At 35.2% G+C, this 24,001-nt stretch overlaps 2 protein-coding genes across 2 annotated transcripts; one reads left to right on the forward strand and one right to left on the reverse strand.

Annotated features, from left to right (window-relative positions):
- The first annotated feature begins 7,373 nt into the window (after positions 1-7,373).
- On the forward strand, positions 7,374-7,730 carry LOC120630137. Its single transcript, XM_039899287.1, has one exon. The coding sequence runs from the start codon at positions 7,374-7,376 to the stop codon at positions 7,728-7,730; it is 357 nt and encodes a 118-aa protein (XP_039755221.1).
- A 1,769-nt stretch (positions 7,731-9,499) lies between these two features.
- On the reverse strand, positions 9,500-10,663 carry LOC120630076 (lipase member I-like). The gene is made up of 2 exons (XM_039899220.1): positions 10,531-10,663; positions 9,500-10,452 (listed from the first exon to the last, which is right to left on the reverse strand). The coding sequence occupies exons 1-2, from the start codon at positions 10,661-10,663 to the stop codon at positions 9,500-9,502; spliced, it is 1,086 nt and encodes a 361-aa protein (XP_039755154.1).
- Positions 10,664-24,001: the final 13,338 nt, after the last annotated feature.

The raw sequence follows: 24,001 nt of genomic DNA on the forward strand, positions 1-24,001 counted from the left end.
GCATCCTCAGGAGATGTTGACATTACAATGTCTTAAAAAATATTCATTATAAATCTCCTGAGGATGGTCCGGTTTCGAAGTGAAACGTGCGTAGAGCGTACATTGCAGAAAATCGGTTCGGTGTGAAGTATAAAGAGTGAAGAAATTACACCATACGGATTGTCCTGCTTTTCGTGGGTACCAAATTAAGTTTAATTATCATAATATATCTTACTGGAACGCTAAATCGCTTAGTGGCACGTATTTGTCGGTAGGGGGTAACTAGGCAAGGCCGACGCCAGACCAGGCATAAAGTTGATATGATGAAATTGCAAAAGAAAATATTAAGAGATTCTTCATCCCACGCGACATTTCCTTATTAGCAACTCGTATATGCTAAAAATAATCCAAAACTCGATAGTTACGCATAACTTTGTCTGAAACAACAACAAAGTACAAGTTTCATATTTTCCTGTACATGGTTTTGTCTTTAGGATTAACTGAAGTTTCGTAGGCGTTAATGACAACTAAACGTTATCTTGGCACATCTGTATTAACGGGCGGCGCAAAGTTATGAGCTAGTAGTTCAAATGTCACCCTCGTTAAAGAAAGGTTGTTTTGGTTCGAATAAATACAACATGCAAAAGTTAGACGCAGAAGAAAAGGCGGGGGAGTTTGATTGAGTGCTGCGCTGTTAGTGTCCCTTGATTGGAGAGCTGGTATTACTGCGCTGTTTTTCTTCTATTAGTGCACGGTATACTGACTACCGTCTTCGCTAATTTGACATTGCGGGTATTCAGGCGGCCAGACAGGCAGGCAGGCTGCCGGTCATTCAGGCGGGCAGGCAGGCGGGTAGATAGGCGGGCAGACAGGCCGCCAGGCAGGCGGGTAGACAGGCGCGCAGGCAGGCGGGTAGATAGGCGGGTAGGCAGGCGGCCAGGAAGGCGGGCAGGCAGTTACTTTTACCTTTAATAGATACCTTTAATTATTTTAATAGATAACTAACACCGAAGACCAATATTTTTGAGGAACATTACATATAGATAGGATTTAGTGAGCGCATGCAAAAAAATGTTACTGATAAGCTGTTTTTCGTAAGGTTAGCTTAACAAATGGCATTATTTTACGCTCAAATAGAATATAGAAATAGGATATAGACTATGTTACTAGCTGGAAATGCAGCTTAAGGATTCAAAATTATATACAGCTTATATTATATATTATTTGTATCATTGTTTTATCATAACTCTTTTTTAATTTAGATATGTCAAGAAATCAACAAAGTTATGAGCATTATTAATATGGCGTACGTCGTTTCCATATTTTATCATAGCCAAACAATTCAAATAAATTCGTTGATATTATATGTTGTTGAAATAACATTTATGGTTGGATACGCCTGCACTAAAAACACAAGCAATGTGTTCGTACGAAAAATATTATGTGGAATTTTGAAAGGTGCTTAGTATTAAACAGGCCATCTATGTCTGTCGTATTATCAGTTGCTGATGGGGCAGACGACGTCTGATCGGATACAACAGATAAGCGTAGGACGACCAAGAGTCCGATGAGATGAACATGTGGCTGAATGAGAAAAGCATGAGGTTCGTATGAAGTGATAAACTTACGGTAAGTCCTTTGGATGTGAACAGGCTGTAGATTGATATAATTAATATTCAGTACTAACTGTTGCCCGCGTTCTATATTATAGTTTATTACGATTTTCTACAAATCTTACAGAAACCGTTTGTTTTCCTGGGATAAAAATAAACCTAGTCTACTCTTCGCCCTTTCAACTAACTCTATCCCAAAAATCAAATGGCGTAAAGGAAGGCCAAATAAACACACTTTTGCATTCATAATATTAGTCAGGATAAGTAAGGATGAAATAATATGTAACATTCCATTAAATTAAGCTTGGTAAAGTCAATACTGTATAATTTCATCCTTTACATTCCTTTTTAAGTATGCAATTAAAGTATATTCATTAATTCCAGGTTCATTGTACCTAATGGTAATCAATTACAGAAATAAAATTAGCCCACTCTAGTTATAGGAATAAACGCCGAAGCGAAAATCAATAGATTGCGCAAGTTAAACAAAATTAATGTAGTTCGGTAACTGCTGCATTAATGTAAGGCTTTGCATGTTCGAATTTTTTATCCCTCCTTCGTGCTTTGGAAGGTAAGTTAACCTTGATTAACAAAGTTTTATTAGTCATTAACTAATATTTACAGTAAATAATAATTGTCGCCGTGTGGTCCGCGTTGTAGCTTTGTGGTTTATTTTACCTGTACATTTATCCCTATCCCTATCCCTATCCCTACTAATATTATAAATGTGAATGTAAGTTTGTTTGTTACGCTTTCACGCAAAAACTACTAAACCGATCATCATGAAACTTTGGACACATATTTCTGAAGGTATTAGAATTATTATATCTTCTTTTATCCCGAAATTATGCTCAGTTCTTTGGGGAGAGGGGTAGAAGATGTTTGACGATTTTACACTATAACGCCGTCATGATAAACGATTTAAATAATTAAGAGGTTATAATGTCTGTTTAATTTTGCCCAAATTTCGTGTAGATCTGATGAATGTGATTGGACTATCTCCAATTGAACCAATGAACACAACTCCTCAGCGGACGGCAGCCAACCCGTCATTTCAGGCTTAGCTATCCTAAATACATAAAGTGCGTAGAATTACATCTAAATCGAACTCAACATGTCTTTCGAAAAACAAAAACAAACGAAGATGAAGTCGCGGGCAACAGCTAGTTTGTAATATAAAAAAAAGCCTATCCGTGGCCATCAGCGGGATATTTGTTTGCCTGATACCCATCATCATCCGCAACCTATTAACATCCCTGGGCATAGGCTTCCTCTCTCATAGCAGAAACGGTTTTAGAGCTTAGACCCACCATGCTGTTCCAATTCGTGTTGGTAGACTTTTACCTTCACACTCCCTTACAGGTTAGCCCACTACGATCTGAGACTACACCAGGTGAGATTGCTGTCTAGGGATAACTCGTTATGAAAAAACCCGTAAAATCTAGTTATGTCGAATTACCTGTTCTTGCACGATACGTATGTAATGCAATTAAACAATTAAATTTTACAAATGAAATACTGTCCTACAGTTTTGTAGAAAAACAGTAACAGATACACGCACACACATACACACACTAAATGATCTTATATTAAACGCATACAAGGTTTTCCTTTCATCGTAGTGAGTAATAAGTACTCTACATGAACTTTTACTTACTGCCATATTTTTTATACTGATAACATGTAGATAGTCTGATATAATATGAAAGAATATACCTATTACTTGTCATGTCTCATGAAAAATTATGCTTTCATTTTATATACTTCATTGTGACCGCTGCTGATATAAAACTTTTACAGTGGTAGGAGCGTAAGTTCTTTGAGCAAATAAACACATAAACCTTGTCTATTTTTGAGACGTTCGCAATATAAACTAAAGCTTACAGTCAACAAACCAAAGGAATAGAACTTTGTACATTATATAACTACCCAATAAAGTGATTGCTATTTTATTAATTCTCTAGTTATTGCCTACGGCTGCGCCCGCATATATCGGGTTTGACAAGAGAACACGTCTCGACGAGCCTGTATTTTGGGTTTGAGTAGACCGGTTAAACTAGATCAAAGTTTTAGTAATATCTATTTTACAAAGCATTTGTCTTTACTTGAGACTTGCATGTTTGATTATGGATCACGAGATTTTGATTGCTGGGTTCAACCAAAAATTGTTTAGGTTGGTTTGTTGATTAGGATTTTATGGTAGTGAGGCATTTTTGATTCCCGTACTAAAAAGTAGAGCCATGAATAGAGGGGCTTTGGTTGCTTACTCCGGACCATTAAAATTTTGCCCATGAATGACCACGCTCGGCAAGTGGTTTGGTCATCGCAGAGCTGACTGTGCGTATCGGTGTCGCTGCTGTCCAACACCTTGGTCTATGGTGCTATTATACTATTGTATTATAGGTGCTATTTGTACAGTGATAAGCGACTAAGACACCGGGAGGTATCTTTGCATCGTTCGAGTCCATGTAGGAGCATCTTTTTGCTTTTTCGGAAGGACACTTACCGATAACCACCTGAGGGGTTGCTACGGTGTCACCGGGGGAGTGGGGCGAGCGCTATGAGATGAGCCCCAGGGCTCGACAACATCGGGAGGGTAGTACTGAGGTGCATCGATAATGCAGTCGTATTTATATCAAAATACCCACCAACTCAATGTCATGTTCATAAATATCTGGCAAATAAGAAGTTGTAGTTATCAAAAGTTTCATTATTTACCCACTTTATAAATTTACTGTAACACAGTCTAGCCAATTTGGAGAGGTCACAACTCATCGGTCGCCAGAGCCTCGTCGGTTAGACGGCAGGTTAGCGAGTCGTAGGGTGCCGCTAGAAACAAGTCTATGACCTAGTAGAAATTTTTGTTTGCTTGTTTGAAAACTTTATTGCACACACACATTTTATGCAAAGTAACAGATACAGAAGAAATTTAGAATATAAAATAGGGCGTGCAAAGGCGATTTTATCGCTAAAGCGATCTCTTCCAGACAACCTTTGAAAGACGAGGGAACGGGTTGGTGCAGCAATTTAAGTTTAAAATATATATTTAATATATTTTATGTTTGGTATATATATAATATTATTTAATAAACTAATACTACACACATGTTACACATAATATATATAAGTATATACATATTTATAAATGGTTTTCACTCACCATCAGGTGGGTCACCTGCTTAGTTCGTCAATTAGTAGTAATTAAACACACTTAAAGCGTTTTATATTTCCATTATTGACAGGTGATGTGATCAAAAATAAGGCTAGGATGGTTAAAAACGCGCCCTGGTCTAAGAGTATTCCACAACAAATAAAGCTGGAAATATGCTCTTTTACTTTAAAGGTTTTGCCACATAAAATAATGCCTTTAATTATTTTAAGCTTCTGCAACTTTCTTAGGGAGCATTTGCATTATGGCACTTAGTTTTTAGCTTCTTCGTAATATGAAATTAGTTTATTCATTTTAGAAATCGATTTAATCACAAATGCCTTATCATACTTCTACGTACCCATGAAAATCGTTTCCCGGACGCGCATTTAAATGTAATTTTGCATGCCTTATAGAAATAACCTTCACCTCAAATCTAATTAAAAATGCCCTTTCATTAACGTGGCCTAAAATCGGAATATTTATGTACTGTTTTGTATAGGTTTTATTACACTTGAACTGAGAGTAACTTTCAAATGTTAAAGTTTGATAAAGTATACTACCATTTGGTAGCGAGAACGGAAAAAGCGTGGAAAAACACTGCGCAACTATTCTTTCGTTATGCCACATGTATTAACAAGACCCTAAATGTGCAATTACCGAGTTCCATCATTAATCAGAAAAACTGACAAGTTCAATAAATATTTTTGTAATATACAATTGAATGAACTTGTCTGTTTTTCTGCTTGTTTGTTTGCTTGCTTTGTTACTCTTTCACACCTTAACTACTCAAGTGATCATGAAAATTTGCATACACATTTCTAGGGGTAGGTACAAAAAAGGTGATAGGGTACTGTTATTTTGAAAACAAAAATGACATAGCGTGTGCGAAGCTGCGTGCAAAACCTGATTTTTTTTGCTGTGCGTGTGGTTATATGGTTTAAAAATAAAGGTAAATTTTATTCTTTACAATATGTAACAATGCCTGCAGTGCCTATCATTATGTAGCAAGACAATAAAATTGTACAGTTTACCTCCTCGTAAGTGCCGTTATGATCTGAATATTTTGATTGTAAAATGGTAATCATGATATAATATATTGCACATAGTGTTGAAATTTTTCTTATATTTTATTATAGTTCTGACCATTAATTCTAATAGACTATACAGAATAGGTATATATAATAGTAGAGACTTTTCTTTTCAATTTAAAAATAACAATATATGTTTACATAAAATATTAAAAATATAAATCATTTCAAGAATACGATGCAAAGAAAATACTCATAGTTCAAAGACATTATTGTATGAATACAGCAGAGTTGAACATCCCTACTAATATTATAAATGTCAATGTAAGTTTGTTTCACGCAAAAACTACTTAACCGATTCTCATGAAACTGTGTACACATATTCATGTAAGTGTTAGAAGTAATATAGGATACTTTTTATCCCGACATTAAGCACGGTTTCTTTGGTAGAGGGGATGGAAGTGTTTGATGATTTTACACAATAACTGAGACAAATAATAACATTTTGAAATAATGATTGTTTTACTATACAGGTTATAATATTTGTTTAATTTTGCTCAACCTGTGGTTGGAGATAGAAGACAGAACTCCTTAGCGGACAGCAGCAAACCCCCTCATTTAAGGCTTAGTTATACTGAATACTTAATTTTTTTTTTAAACTACCAGTAAATTTAATGCCACGTCAAAAAACAAAATCAAAAGCAGACGAAGTCGCGGGCAACAAATAGTATTTTATATATTCAAATAAAAAAAATACTTCAGCGCTGAGATTTTTATATGTGTGGGCGTATTTTAAAGACCTGTGTAGTGTTGCATACTAAAATTTACAACAAAAATCTATAACGTTATATGGATTTGCCTAGTTGTCGTGAATTATAGAAAACTAGCTATTCCCGCTAATTTACCCGCGTTGACTACGGTCATAGCGTAATGTTATATGAAGGCACTTGAGCCAAGTGCCATTTTATGTTTATGAGTAAGTTTCTTAGGCATATAGACTAGCAACGGGCGGGCGATGCAACGCGGGTGGGTTTTAGAGCGAAATTTAAATAGGGCAAATTTGTTTTAAGAAATTTGTAGGTTCGCAGATTAATAATCTATTGGAGTCAATTCACTCAAGGGCAATCGGGCTTCTTCTCGAGGTTTAATTTCACTTAAAAAAAACATATTTTACCTTACTCAAATACTTTATCTTCTTAATTATTTCTTTTTACAGCAGGTCTTACATAAACAACTTATTACCTTTCAGAAAGTGGCAAATTAATTTGAGCGAAATGTTACCGCCAATTCGTTGTGGCCGTGAAGAGCAGACTGTTGCTTAATAAATAATAAAGTATTTGTAATTCTCATCCCAAATGCTAAGCTGTTTTTTTATTTGCAAGCAACACTTTGTGATTCAATTTTTTTAATTAAAAAGTAAAAAAAGATTTGAAAACAAATAAAACGACATCAATATTAGACTGAAACGGTTATTACCAGTTCAGCAATAATATCAGTAATTGATTACTTGAATCATTTTATTAAAGACAGTTGTACGCCATGTCGTGTTGTATGGATCAGAATGTTGGCAATTGGGAAGGATAAAAAAGAGTATACGTCGAAATGCGAATGTTGAGATGGATGTGTGGTGTGACAAGAATTGATAAGATAAGAAAACAGAAAATAAAGGTAAGTTTAAAGGTAACGCCAGTGACAGAAAAGATGTGGAGTACTAGGGCAACATGGTATGGTCGTGTTATGCGCAGGGAAGAAAGTCTTGTTACCAGAAGAATGTTAAATATGTTTGTGGGTGGGAAAAGGAGTAGCGGGAGACCAAAGAAGAGATGGATGGATTGTGTGAAAGAGGATATGCGTGTAAAAGGATTGGATAATGATATGATGGGTGAGATGAGTGGAAGAGAAAGACATGATGTGCCGACCCAAGGGCTAGAAGAAGAAGAAGATTACTTAAATGAATAAATTATAATGTAAAGCACTGGTGCCAATTCTATATTCATAAATCTATATAGTAAACTAAATTGACACGTCTAAAAACGTTCTTAGCTAATAATATTGCAATCCTTTTTCAGGCATTAAGTTTAAAAAGGACAGGACTATTTTTAGATCTGCTAGTTTAATTTAGTCAAGATATTTGTGTCCAACACAATCGGAACTACTTTATGTTAAAATGTGGAGTTACGTGAGGTAACAATGCCAATGCTCAGCATTCGGCGCGATAAATTACGAAACTGTGACGTAAATAAGTGCACTTGAAGTCGTTTGTTGTCGCGGTCAGTAACGTTGTCACTTACAGATTGTACCAAATTGAACACATATTCGATTTTTTTGTATTTTAACAATTTTACTACACTAAATTCAAGAAAGGGCTGGCAATAAATTTATTCGATTTCTTACACATATTGTATCCGCTAAATAGTCTTTTATTTCAAATCTATGTTGTTTTGGCAAATGGTTCAATAGAAAGAAAGTTTTCAGAGTTAGCGATAAAAAACCCATATCAGTTTTAAATTTCAATTTGAAAAATGATTTAGTAAATAACCTTTTAGTTATGGGTCAAGGGGTCAGTATTGTTGTCCAGCGATTCAATAGCAAGATGCGCTTTTTTGGGGTTTGGCCGTATTAGTTAGGTTTTAATATCCAGCAGCGCCCTGCAGTCAGTTCTACATAATATTCGTAACTTTGTGACACCTATTTTTTACTAGCTGGTTCTTGTTACTAATAATTCTCAGTTTATATAAATCAATTAAAACACAGAGATAAATATATCATACTTACCTATACATACATACCTACCTATCTTCTCGGTTTGTAAACACACATTTGAAAAATTAACGTGAACAGAAAAATAATGTGGACTGATTTAAAAATTAAAATAACAAGTCCGATCGCTATTTTATATGAGACTATTATTTTGCAGCTTGGAACTTACATAATATTATTATCATTTCATGCATGTGCGTGTTACAAACATGTAACAAGCAGACCTAGCCATATGCTATTGCATATTTTATACTCACGTTGTGTAATATTGGGTAGAAACAGGCGGAGATATTAATACAAATACATTTTAAGGTCTTTGAAAACAGGCGTTACTTTTCGGGAGTCCAAGACATAAACATTTTATACCGTAACCGTACATTTTAACCGTACCGTATGTACTAATATTTATGTATTTTTAAAATAAGATATACATCAAAATTATAAAACACATATTTACTACAGAAATGATCACTATTTTAATTGTTATGTTTATAAAATAAATATTTCTTTTTTAATTTCCACTGTTAAAATATTTTTAAACATGTACTATTTTACTAACTTACCAAACCAACAGCGATAATTTACTTACAAAAAATCTAGATGTAGATAAGTTTTAATAATATTTATCTTCTGTTCAAGGTAAAACCTTTGCATTAAAATTTTAAATAATTAAATATGCGAGTAGTTAATGATTGCTTTTAATGGTCTATAAAACTGATATATATCACCGGAGCTTATCATAGTGTTCCTAATTGTATGCAAAATAAATTAAAAAAAAACTCTTAATCACAATTACTTTAAACGTAGAATATATGTACATACAAATATCACATTTCTATGAAACAATGATTCTTTAATAAAATTGTTATTTTATTTTAATACCACAGAAACGCTTAACAATCCTTAAAATCGAATATTATGGCAACTATTAATTTGTAAAAGGATATAAATTATTAAAATATACAAATCTATGTGTAACTTAAATTCATTAACCAATTATTATTGTCTTGTGGGGGACCTACATGTTTAGTGCCGTTCATACCGAGGCCAAAAGGGGAACTGGCCGTTGTCCTTAAGTAATAAAGCCCACGGGTCGAGGTCGAGGAACCATATCCAAGAACGGCATAGTTTTTATCTTTGCATGCATTCGCCTCAAATGCCTGCCAACTTTGACATCGGATGCCCACAAACGATTTAGGTATTCTTATGCTTTCAGCGTAAATTTGCGCTGCTCTTAAGTGACTGCATGACGGCATAACGCATCCCGGCTGTTGAGGCCCACCTCCATTTATATAAAAATCAGAATGACCTAAAGGCTCGATCACTCCTTGCACTAATCTATTCGAATGCAAAACATCGACGTATTTAGCGTCCATTTTATCCAGTCTTTGATCAGCATACGCGAAAGAGAAACAAGGTCCGGCGGGATCTAGGCCTGTTATTCGGCCTATCGTGCGAGACCTGTATCGGTGGAAGTATTTGCCAGTCCATCCTGCTATATGTGCTCCTAAACTTATCCCAAGAATGTGAAAGTCTTCCGCACTGGCTCCAAAATTTTCTAAATTAGCTAGCAAGTTGGCAAGCCTCTTGCCCACCAGACGAGCATTGTGCACTGATAGTATGTACCTTTGATTCATCATTTCCTCAGCATCCACTAGAAGCACATTAAACATTTTCTTTTCATTATAGCCTTGAGCTAAATCTAACGACACTGATGATTGCGAATTGTCCCGGTAGCCGTGAATAATAATTTTTGTTTGTTTTGTTATGTCAAACACGCCGGGCTGTGTCAGAGTCTGGAAGCTTTTATCGATGGAAAATGTTTTTATGTCCGTGTCATTCAGATAAATTACTTTCATAGTTTTTAAAATTGCATTTTGACTGTTCATCGAATTGACCTGAAGGTCCAATATAGCTCGACCTGCAAATGTAAATTGAAATTTGCATTACTTACAGAAACGATTGTAATCATATGTGAAGGTTAAGGTTAACCACTCACAAGCACCCGATAGTGTCGCATATAGGTTTTCAGCGAAACTTAAATTGGATTGATCACTTTCTGCTGCAACTTTAAATCCAATGAGATTGATAATCGCGATTATCATCGGCAATATAATCGTATAGAGGTTCATGGCAAGCCCTCCGCGCTAACACGGTCACTGTGTCACTGTCTGCTGTAAGAGAAAGGTCCGGCTGGTTACTTGCCGACTACAACAGTGGTTAAAGATTTGGAGGGGGTTACACCGGCGATTAATTATCCGTTGCACATTCGCTCTTAGAAGGCCGCTCTTAATATTGTATACATCCGCTCTTAATATTGTATATTATAACGCGTTTGAAATAAATAAATAAATTAAAAAATGGAAAATATCTTGAACACAAATATTACTAATATTATAAAGGTGAAAGTTGGTGAGTATGTAACGATGTATGGAATAATTATGTTACTCTTTCACGCAATAACTACTGAAAGGATTTAACTGAAATGTATTTATAGATTATAACCTAGATTGTTAAAATCTATTAAGGAAAAATCATGGTTCCAACGATTTATGAAAAACTGAATTTCATGTCGAAGAGCAATAACTATCAGCTATAGTTTGCAAAAGGAAAACTTATTCGAAATAACAGTAACCTATCGTGTCTCGTGTTAATCTGCGTGTGGGTGATAGGTGATATTTTTTGTAATTGTGACAATTTTTTAATTTTTATTTTATTTACATAAGATCAATGTGAAGGCTTTTTGAAGTCATCATGAATAAACAAAATAAAGTGCAAAATCAGTACAATGTTCACAGGCATGTCGATAGTGTTAGGAAAAACTATACCGGTTATTTTTACGAGCGGAAAAAGCTTGAACCAAGAGATAGCAAAATAGAGTAAAAAGTAAATTCAAACAAATTTGAAATGTGCACATACCCACCGGCTTTTATACGCTCTCACACTTTGATTTTTATTCGTGAGAGCGTAAGGTGGATGAATTTTTAGATTAGAGTATATTTATGAAAGGGGTTAAAGTATGAAGTCACCGTTTTAAAGTAAGTACGTGCACTTAATTATAATTAAACCTGCGATGACCGAGGTCCGTGTTTTTACAAGAATACCATAACGTTCGATAGTAATAAAAACTCGAGGTTAGAGTTGCGTCTTGCACCGGAAAACGCAGTGTCGGTAGGCCTTCAACTAAAGACATGGCCTTGACAACAGTGATCTGCGCAAATGCGTAGTCTGATTAGCTTAATGTGTGCCGTTTGGTGACTGCAAATCAGAATACAGTCTCCACCCCTCTCTTCCTGTGTCGTAAAAGGCGTCTAAAGAAACATAACGGAAAACGGGCAGTGTTCTCCTCTGTACTACTAGTAGCACAGAGGTGGTGATCGCGATCACCAATCCTCTGCCTAGCGTAGTTATTATGGGCACACCCTCCCTCCCCTTCCTCTAGGATAGGTCGAAAGGCATAAGACTGTTATAAGCCATTGATGATTAGCTTAATAACATCTCACTACCGCGAAAAGGGCTACCTACAATCTCATAGGAGATAGGGTTATTCAGCTTCGACCCACCTATAGATACTTTATTAGTTATAATGATTGTTATAACATGTCAGTGATACTAAATGGGACTGACGCGCGGTATGGAGAAGAAATACATGTGTCTATATAACTAGTAGTGGGCGGAAATCTCTTTCGGAGATTCTTAACGCCCCTTGCCTTTTGCTGGCAGAGCCAAGAAAAGTAGGGCTGCCAGGTATTAAGGGGCTGTGGCTTTCTCCACTCAATTCATATAAAGTAATGTTGAAGTGGCAATTTGCTTGGCACATAGCTCAGAGATCCGATGGACGTTGGGGTCATAAGGTTATTGAATGGCGACCCGCACCGGTAAATGCAGCGTTGGTTGACCCCCAACCATGTGGGCTAACCATATGAACAAGTCGCTGGGAGCCACTGGAAACAAGCGGCCCAATACCGTGGATTTGGAACTCCTTACAAAAACTTTTTTTTTAAACAGAAAATGCCTAAAGCATACTACTCCGGTATGGGAAACGGAGTAGTTATGTCGAACTTGCCCCACTAAAAACTCTGTGTGTCCCTCAACAGACCTATAAGTGAGAGTAAGGAATTCACTTGCGTATTCACCGCACTCTCGCCAAGGTGTTTACCCCCAATGCATGACGGGTCCCATCGTCGATGGCTTGATCACTGCCGAATCCTCCAGGCACTGTCCAGGTAGGCCAGGGGTAACAAATTACGTATGACCATGTTATAGATTACTGTCCTCCTTAGTGACGAAAAATAAAATTAATGTTTTTACTCAGAAATTACATTTAATAATTTATTTGGAATACCACTTTGTCATAAGAATTATATTTATTAATCTTTTAAATTCTTATAAACTGTAATCTTATTAAACTTACTTTTTAATGAAAATAAACTTTCAAGTGTGTTGGGGGAAAAAAACAGCTGAAACTGAAACATTAAAAATTAATGTTTTTTCATAGTCTTGACTGACTTTTGTTGTCTTTGTTTAAGTTTTTTTTCCAAAACTTTCGTCAAACAAAAAGTTATCCACATATCCGTTATTAAGCGCGGTTGGAACAAGGTTTCTTACGGGTTCGGTTGTATTATTATTTGTAAAGAAATGATTGGTGTCTACCCTCGTTCCGAACTAAAAAAGTATTGTCAGGCCAACTTAATAAATTGTATCTATTTTTAAATGAAATATCTATAAGTCTTAGTCTTGACTGACTGTTAGACAATCTACAACACTAATGGCTAAACGTAGAAATTGTGAATAACTTTTTTTTAATCCTTTTTTATTTAAGGGAGTTATATAAAAAAGGATTAAAAAAAAGAGTTAAACAGGGAGGAAAGGAAAGGCTGTATATATATATATATATATATATATATATTTGGGCTTGTGTTTAAAAAAAAAGACTTTACAGCTTTTCAAAATACTCCTCCCGAAGAAATGAAAGTTTGATTCATGGAAAATTAAGGAGTTCCCCTGTAGCTTTGTTTCTGAGTGTTTCTGGTTTCTTAATCTTACGTGATGCTAGACATGTAACGCAGACTAGCAGCCGCTTCCATCTTAATTATCTAACAGACAAAGTAATAAAATTATAACTGTTGATTTTTGTAAGCGATAATAGTAAGTTTGCATCAAATACATAAAACAATCAACAATTAATTATATAATATTATTACATGATCGTGCTGCTCTCTCTGCTTTCGCATTTTGTTTGCAAGGAAATTTGTTTGAGGTCTTCGATTTCAGATACAAGTACCAACTTAACAATCACTTATCAATCATACAATCTTCTGTTTTCCCGCCAACAGCTAATCTTGAGAATATAGACGATGATGTTAATGACAACAATAACATTGGTTATTTTATTGATATAATTTATTAAAAGAATAAATTTATTAAAGATGTAGATATTTAAAAGAAAATAAGTTAATACTAGTACTACTACTACTACTGTTGCCTGCGGTTTCGTACGCGGTTTTTGGTTTTTCATGAATCCTGCGGGAATCATACATTTTCCCGGGATAAAATCAGCCCATGTGTTAATCCAGGGTATAACCTATCTCCATTCCAAAATGCAGTCAAATTGGATATGGAAATAATATTTTTTCCGATGGGGAAATTACAATTGCCGCTATGACCTGCCTCTCATCCTCTGGGGAATTATAATTCATTTTTTTTCGAACATTTATAAATTCTACATTGGTTTGATCTACTCCATGAATCTAGCGCATCTTTGGCCTTCCAATCAATCTCTACCCATAAATTGTTTGTGTATACAATGAAGCTTAAGACTTTTTTTGTTTGAACTCGCAAATCTTTGGAAGTACCAGATGAATATGAAAAAAATTTTTTTTGCATTTAAGCCCAACTAATACAAAAGGTCTTTAAGTATCACGCAAAGAAGCTGTGGGTCGGGGTATATTTATGAAGAATAGCGTTGGTGTCAGAAGTTGTGCGCGTGCGAGACTTTTCCCTATGGGAATATTAGTCAGAACACAAAATTGACACTTTGAAAGGCGGAAGGTTATATCTAGACTTTAGGATTTTCTAAGGGAGGATATTATAAAAAAAAAAAAAAGAAAGTCTTACACAGTTCTGGGTATTTTAATTTTTTTACTTTTAAACTATTTATTTAATTATTGTGTGATTCCCAATTAACCTCATTTTCATAAAATCCTTTTAAGTTTATTTATGTTCGCTCGCGTTAAGTTAGATTTTCTGAATCAACTCAGGTTGCTCCTTTCTAAAACTTAATTCTCAATTCCTAAAAATGTACTTTCTTATGGGTAAAAGGTATATAAATATGTATATCTTTTTCTGTACCACTGAAAGCATGTATACAACATTTTTTGATGATCGGTTAAGTGTGAAAGCTTAAGAAACGAATAAACACACATATGTACAGGTAATGTTAAATAGAATTAAATACAGAAAATGTGACTCACAACCGAGGAAGAGCTAGATGACGCACCAAAATATTCCTGAAAAGTACTAGGCTAACACATAGGTACTGCCATCTTTAATATTACCTTACGGACGGGCTTTCACTAATAAAACTGCCCCAACACCTATATAAACACGGTAAACAACCAGTTCGTTGTCAGCAAACGTGAATATATAAATAAGCAAGTACCTAAGACCGTAAACAAGAGCTTTCCACAAAAATAGAATGTATGTCAATCACATGAAGTACAGTACTCAAATAATATTGAAATAGCGAATCAAACGAGTTATTTGCAATTATGCTTAAGTGCGTGCGGTATTATTCGGTGTGATATTATTTGGTGTGGGGTAAGTAGCGTGACGGTGAACACCCAACCGTGGGCGGGCTGCGCCGTGCGCGCCGCTTGCGGGCGGCGGGCCTGCCTTGTGCCTCCAGTAGTTGCCTGCAGTCGTGCCAGTCGCACGTCCCGGGACGATCCCACGCGCCTCTCCCGACCGCCGCAGCCTGCCAGTGCCGCCTCGCACGCTGCGTCGACCGTACCGTCGCGCCGTGACGCCGTGTCTTGTCGCCGCCGGCATAACAAACTAACGCACGGTGCCCTTTCCGTACTAAGTGTCTCATTACGGCAAGCGGGAACGTGTCACGCCAAGCTCGCATACAATACGTAAGTTATTATTAAAATTATTCGTGTATTCCATTTGACCCATTTATTTTGATTTTCTTGCTTTTTTCAATTGAAATTTGGCTTGCTGCTTGGTTTCTTGCTTAAAAGTTTGTGCTTTTTTATTTCATGCTCGGTTTTGTTCAAGTTTTAATTATTCGAAATTTAATAAATGTTCGGTTTTATTTATTTTAGTTTTATTTGCATATAATTTTTGATCCTTCCAACATTAAAATAAGATCTAAGAATAAAAATTATCTCATCCGTCATCATTCCTAAGCCAATAAAGTGGAATTAAAAATTTCGTACGTTAACTGTTGCAATTTTTTTTTAATTTCGTTCGAATAATACTCTTAAAACTAACTTACCTTTTTGTAGCTCAATATAAATTTAGATATAATCCTTTTCGTATATTATTGACACTATCACGCAGTTCCTGAACCACCTTAGCCTTCTGACGTAGGGTATGACGTCACTACTCAGGATCCAAGTGTCAGAATAAGACCTCCATGAATACTTTTTTCTAAATTCTTTGAATGCCTTTAAATAATCGTTATATTAATAATGAAAGGTGAAACATATAACTTAACAAAGAAGAAAAAAAGCAAGTTCCTCTTATAAGTCACAGTTCGCTAGTAGAGATCTCGACATAGGCACTAAAGTTCAAAGTTGCAGTTATTTACCTAAAGATAATGCTGCTTTTTACCATTTAGGGTCCTACCATTTTCGTAAATAACCTACAGTAACGAGGGCTTTTTTCTTTTAATTGCCAAAAAGGCAACCTTGTAAAACGTTTTTAGCATTGTTCCTGTACCTCATCTGAGTTTAGCAAATTACCTACTATCTACTAGATACTTAAAAAATCGGATCCATATGCAGCAAATCAAGCAGGCTTTACAGCAAGTCCCGTAATATACTATCCTTAGCTTAACAGTGCTAGACGTAGGTCTTTAGTAAGGGATTCCATGGTCTTGTGCCCCTTGTAACTCCTTTAAAACCCGTTTCATACCGTCTATCGATCTTGTGTCGAGTCTACGAACGCTGCGTTTTTCGATGCGGGGTCGCCACTCCAGCACCTTGAGACCCCAACATCAATCGATCCGCCGAGCTATGTGACTTACCCATTGATACTAAAGCTCCGCAACTTGTTGAGCTATCAGTTTCACTTCTTCTACGGATTTCTTCATTGCTAATTTGAGCTCTTTGAAATCGATCACATAAAGTTTTCAATGATTACTGGCTGGAGCGAAACATAAGCATTAGACATGATGACACCTGTTGAGAAATTATGCTGGAATAACTGAGTTTGTGCTAAGTGAATTCGAAAACACTTTCCTACTCAGTGCTTATTAACTTTGGAAGGATTACATCTACCTATCGCGCACCTTGTTGAAATTTGATTATTTCTCGTAGCCTGATACTGTTTGCGAAATGCTAGTTGGCATTTTGTAAAAGGATAAGTTTGATATCTCTTCGGTGAACCTAATCGAATCGAAGCCTTGATCCACTTTCTAAAAAATATTCCACGCTAGGCTAAATTATTCCATGTTTTCCAAAAATATCATATAAGTTTCTACAAGCTTTCAGCAGTACTGCTACGAGTCCTTTATCATTTGGAGGCTTGATTTTTAAACTTAAGTTAACTTCAGTAGTCTATCTCGAGTAAAATTTTACAATTTTAACAGGCAATGATTTGTTATTCTGTAATCTTCCGTTGTAGTATGTTATAATATGTGCTATTATTTACAATGACAGGTGAATAAAGTGATGAAAATAAAAATTAATTGGATTTAAACCTCATAAACAGTATGAATGGTATATTCGCTACGAAACATGTTGGTAGGATGAAAATGGAATGAAAATACAATTTGTTGTAAACCTCACCCACGGCTACTTTTTGCCGTGATTTAGTTATGAGACTATTACTAGAACTGTGATGCAGTGGTAGTTCTGTTACCTTCGCCCACGTAACCACGATTTTGCATCGATTGACACCATCCGCTCTTTTATCACCCAATGTCTCTTGAAACAATCGTGCGTTATACGCGATGCTAAATAAATACATTCACTGGTTACTATCGATGCTGAATCGATTAAATGTGATCTTCTAGTTAATGTGACAAACGATCGTAAGCAGAGGTGTAGACCCGCGTTGAAGAAACGCAAAATCTCTGCCGAAGCTATCTTCCTTAGGCGCAAACTATACAGATCTGAATAGCTTATATAGATAGATATTTTGACGTGCCATTTATATTTCGTATATAATTATATTACACTATATATGTGTGACCAGGTAACGCAATATAGTTATTGACAAAGGTGTTAAGTTTTCTAAAGTTATTTTCATGCTTTGCCTTAATGAGGTATAAGTACTAGATATAACACACTTAGCTTTTATCTACTGTATAAGAAATAAAAAAATTAAATAAAACTCATTTATTTCGACCGACTTGGATCATAAATGGTTAGTAAAATATTAGTAAACTTAGCCTAAGGAAATAGTTTATATAAAACCATTCTGGCATGCCCGATTGGAAAGCACATGTATCATGCAGCAATGGCACAGGTACTGACAATCAATGCTGCCAGCAAGTGCCCACAGAAGGCCGCTGGAACAAGCCCGAACCCTGCGCACCAAGGACGTACACCGTTTTCGCATGATCGTGTAGAAACAATCTATATGCGCTTCGGCAAACATCCCTGACGCGCTGCAAGACCGAGGCAATCCCATCAGCATCCTGAACGCATTATTATACTGTACGCGGAGGGCACTGTACTGTTTCTGCGTGTAATTAATCCAGAGGCTGCTCGTGTAAAAGGATGTACAGTATGCTCTGAAAAGAGTGACTTTAACAGGAACTGTACAACGAGCAAACCTGCGCGCGATCATATTGGCCCTCACAGACAATGCCCTGCGCTCTCTCTCTATATCTGCATCATCTGAACTGATGATGCAGATATAGATAAGATGTATAAACTTATATATACTTTATATACTTTTCAAAAGTTCATAAATTCCAGACAGGTAACGTATCACACTCATTATAAATCGCAATTTTATAATTCTTTCCTTTTAATCTAGCCATTACAAACTTCGGGTGAGAGACCGATTAAATGATACAATTTTATTATAAAAACATCGAAACATTCAAATAAACAGACGATGCGGAAAATAATGTATCACATTTCCGGAAAATTCAACATCATTATCTCTATACACTTTATTTTCATGTGGGAATGTTTTATTACGTTGTGAATTTTCTTATAACTTATGAGCACACCAACTCTACCTACTACTGTCTACTACTTATACGTATTCCACTTCGGGCCCCAGATTCCGGCACCTTCAGTTCTAGGAACATCAGCAGCAAGTGCAAGCTTAGTGCCCTATTGTTACTTAAGCTTATCAAGTCACAGAGCTATGGTGATCTTGAACAGATCTATCGATTGCTGATTTTATTACTTTAAGATACTCCTAGCTAACTAATATTTTATGGTTCTGATTTTTTAAACCCATAGAATGCGAGCTCGTTCGGGAACCACAAGTACCTACGAGTATAACGGAAAACTATATCAATTTAATGACTTTGAATTTTAACCACTTAGGGCTGAAAATATGCTACGGAGCTTCTCGCATCTTCTTTGCACAGCTATCACGAACATCGTAGTCGCTCTAAAACACCGACGAGCTTTGTATGGTTATATTTACATACTCCTAGATTCACAGCTTAAGTTTGCATTCTCGCATTACCCAGTTACCTCGCGTAACATGTACATTAGTGTCATTCAGATGTGAGCTCCAATTTGCAGATTTAATTATATTTTAAATACGAGCTGACCCGTATGGAAGTAAATGCAACAATGCAATCAACATTATCTTCAGAGAAGCTTTTGCGGGTACTTCTGCTATGTATAACATAGTAAAAGAATGTCCTCCAAAAGTAGCCAAAAGTAGCAGTAACTAAAATAGTAAATCAATGAACAGATTAATGTAATTATTGCTATATTTCATAAACGTGTTGAACATTCGTGACTTAAATTCATATTAATGAAATATCTAGACTGCACTAACGTTGATTTTCGCCGGAGTATGCCCGTTTAGCGAACAGGTGCTTTGTCAAAAATTTCGTAACAATTTTAAAAACTATTCGTTCGTATACTTTTTGAACACATGAGTTCTGCTGTTTATATATACGATAATAACTTATACTAAATTTAAACCTAAATTAGTCTTTTCGTACACAAACTTAATAAGATAAATGAAATTAAAATAAAAAGACTAAGAATTACTAGACTGTTATAAATAAAATATCCGTAAAGATTTTATTTCTTAGCTACATATAAACATATAATACTCATGTGCATATTTTCTACCAAAGTTGTATTACCTCGATTTGGATATACCTAATTAAAATACTAAAAAAAAAAAAAAAGTGTGTTTTTGTTTGCTACTTACGCTCGGCTCTACTGACGCACTTGATGAAGTTTTGCACATAAATTTCTAGAAAAAGACAGTTTTATCCCGTAGTAGGACCAGAAAGTCCTTCCCGTGGGATTAAGAAAAAAAACTTTGTAACTCGGTACGGTCTACGGATGCTCTTCATTATAGCTTAAGACATACATGGAAACGGGCAGGTCATGAAGTAAAATCAATGGGTTGATTACATCATAGATATAGCGGGAAAAACTTGGATGGAAAAACTGAAGGCTTGTAGCGAAGGCTTTCTACAGCTATAATGAAGTCTTGGAAAATAACATATGACACTCTAAAACACATAACGCCCCAACAGACACACCCACACACACTCAAGCGTTTTTTTTTGTAATTTTATTTTACAGATCTCAGAACGATTTTTTATATTTAGTTATTATTGAAAGAAAATCTATAATTGGTAGTATTACTTAAAAAAGTTACAGAAAAATAAAAAATAAAATATATTTATTTTTTACCTTTTTATAAAAAATGGAATTTGTTGATTTTCATGAAATATAAATATTTATAATGTGAGAGTAGTAGCCCTTTCTTCTTACAATAGAAAACTGTTCGAAATTGGATGGTCTGCAAAAATTATTTAGAGGAATGAACGGGAAAGTTGATCGTTGGCAGCAAACTGTTGGCAGGCGACCCAAATAAGACCCAAAGATGTTGTATCTTGAACATGACATAAATAAAATATGAGAGCCACTAGTTTTCACTTTTAACACAAAAAAATATCAAGTTTCACCTTACGCGTATTGTATTCGATTAAGTTTTTTAATTTGATGTATTAAAGAATGTGTCACAAATAGGTAACGCCCAATGTTATTTTGAACAAGCAACTGCCAGCACCTTCATCTAGATTGCATAGAATTCCTAGTATCCTGCAATATTATAAAAATAAAAACAAAATTGTGAAATTAAGGACTTCCATACAAACTTTCGTTCGGTTCGGTTATAATTTCTTAACCGTAAAACAATTTAAAATGACAGCCTTTTTGCATAAACTTCTTTAATCTTCCTAGGAAGAATAAAAAAAAATCCTTTTTTCAGTACACCACTAGGATGCTTGAAGAATATCCTCTCAAAAATTAAAAAATTGGGACGTTCATCCTTTTATAGTAATTATAAGAAGGTAGATGATGGATATCAACCTGTATGTGTACTTAATTATTGTACAAGAAAAGTGTCAAAAATACTACTCAACTACTACTTACCCGCAAAGTAAGTATCTAATTAACGCTCTAGTGTTGCGACAAAGTAGGTAATTCCAAATACAAAATACAAAGTTATCATACGTTATAAAAAGTGGGTTAACTGTCTGACGGGAGAAACTTGGAAAAATTTAAACAGGTATTACAACGCAATCTACCCATATGAGAAAAGAGATTGAATGTCTCCGGGGATATATTTGTGACTCGGTATGAGCTTAGCCTTGACGCCGTCTAACAACCTAAGCTAACTTAACTAATTAGATCTACCAATGATATCATCTCAGCATTACTGGTAAAAGCAAGAAATATAAAAATTAAAAAAACCCTCGACTTTCAAGTAGAATTCAAAGTAATTTTTTTTCCTGGGATGAAAAGAACGTTACTTTCCGTCCTTACAACTACCTCTATGCCAAAAATCTATCTGATTGTTTGCTTATTTGGGGAGTAAAGGGAGGACACACAAACAAACACACTTTCGCATTTATAATATCACTACAACCCGTTACTAAGTTAATCAGCAGTTTCACCCGCGTAAGTGGTCTTGGCGCAATAAATTATAATGTTAGCCACGCGGATACCTGGCTTATAGGCGTTAACAATCGTACGTATTTTATTTTTAATTTTTTCATAATATTCTAAACTGTGCTCCATTTTGTCACAAGGACGGTTTATAGGACACTATCTTGATTAAAATTGAGTAAAATTTATTTATTGTAAATTTTGTTTTATTTATTCTATGCCTAATAATTACGATTAATTCCACCCTTCAGTTTTTAAGTTATTGACACGAAATGCTATTTTATGGATTATTTATAAAAGAATTAAGATCTACTAAAGGCCAGTATTGATTATAATTATACTAGTTATATATTTATAAAATCTAATAAAAACTGCTCGATAGCTTTGTAACGGTTATTTTACATTTTTTTTATTTCAGTACATCTTTGACTGCAATCTCACATGGTGGTAAGTAATGAGGCAGTCTAAGATGGTAGCGGGCGAATCTTGTATTGCCCTTATATTAAACCTATACCCCTAATCGGATCTTCGCAATGTCGCACCGGAATTTCCGCTTAGTCGCTGAGCGGCACGTCCTTGTCGGTAGAGTGGTAAACTAGTCACGGCCAAAGCCTCTGACCAGACCAGACCATTTCCAAATGACCACTGCCGGGAATCGAACCTGGGACCTAAAATTTAAAACCTCAGCGCTAACAGAAACGTAAACGTTATGTCAGGGTGGTCCTCAAACGGTGAAAGTTTCGGATTTCTAACGGAGGCTTTCTGACGGTGAAAGAATTTATAAAAACGGATGAGTAAATTCAAACTTTATACAATTTTTTTACAAACTTTGTTATCAAAAGAGGACAGCTTGTTTTTGCCGAGGAAACCTGTGACCTACGTTAAGGTGCAGGCTAGAGGTAGAGGCTAGAGGCCTGACTCAGCTTTTAACGTTCCACGTAATATTTAACAAAAGAAAATCTATAACACACTCAAATACTTTAAAAAGTTTCACTTTGAAATCGAGAATAATCATATTTTAATAACATTAAACAACACAACGATCTTATGAAAATTCATTAAACGAAAATTTCAATTTTGAGCGTCTTTAGTTGATTGAAGCGTTTAAAATTCATTTGGTCTAAATTTGTTCGATGAAGGCGATGCTGACATTGGTTCGGTCCGACAGAATCATTAGCCATAGAACCCATTGTTATATTAAATAGCCGGTAAATTTAATAACAATTCTTGAATGTTATTAAAATAAAATCCAATATGCAGATGCAAGGTACGCCCACGGGCAGGTAAGATGTAGTAATAGTGCAAAGAGATCGTTGGAAGAAATTGTAGAATTATAAATTTTATGATCGTACGATAAAATGATAACATGGTGGAAATTGTAAGGATCAGGTATACACAGTAAAGGTAGCGAAACAACCGCAATAAAACTAGGAAATAAAGTGCTTGACAGCTTTAACGCAATGTATGCGACATGCATTTTGTAGACAGGCTTATAAACATATCATTTGGCTATTTTTATTCCTATCAGATGGCTGTGATCATTGTGAAAAATATTTAAAAATACTGCTTGTCCTTGACCGCCTTTTAGTTGCGATATATATGAAATATTAGATTCTATTAGGAAATATATTCAATGACACATAAGAGAACCGTACCGAACATATTTATATCTAGCTTCCCTTGTTACATTTGGAATTTTATACAACAACCTAAATTTTCCTCCCTTACCTACGTAATGCCTTATTCAATCAATACATTATTTTCCAGTTCACTGATATGGGGAAAATTCAAATATCAAATACAGATAAATAAAATCAATTACTAAGTCACACCGCAATGTAATGTAACAAAACATTTTCTACAAGCGTTGAACGTAGGAAGTAAATAGAAACCGAACAAGGTACCTATTTCAGCTTTAATTTATAGTAAATGGAAACCTGAAAAAGCAAAAAGAAGGCAATACGCGATTTTTCTTAGCTCATTGACATTAAAATTTAAAGATCGTTATTTTACTACGTTTTACTTGTTTATAAAATAAATGTTTTACTTTTGTAATGGTAAAGGTGGTATATGCCACGTGTGGTACTTTTTGAATGTAAGCAAACAACGCGATGGTGAACAAAACAT

The sequence above is a fragment of the Pararge aegeria genome, chromosome 15 (assembly GCF_905163445.1).
Source record: "Pararge aegeria chromosome 15, ilParAegt1.1, whole genome shotgun sequence".
In the NCBI taxonomy this organism is placed as follows: Eukaryota; Metazoa; Arthropoda; class Insecta; order Lepidoptera; family Nymphalidae; genus Pararge; species Pararge aegeria.

Excerpts from the sequence above, each read along its gene's own strand:
- LOC120630137 (XM_039899287.1), top strand. The coding sequence starts at position 7,374 with ATGCGAATGTTGAGATGGATGTGTGGTGTGACAAGAATTGATAAGATA.
- LOC120630076 (XM_039899220.1), bottom strand. The coding sequence starts at position 10,663 with ATGAACCTCTATACGATTATATTGCCGATGATAATCGCGATTATCAAT. Across the intron at positions 10,453-10,530 it reads TGCGACACTATCGGGTGCTT|GTCGAGCTATATTGGACCTT; the intron begins GTGAGTGGTTAA and ends TTACATTTGCAG.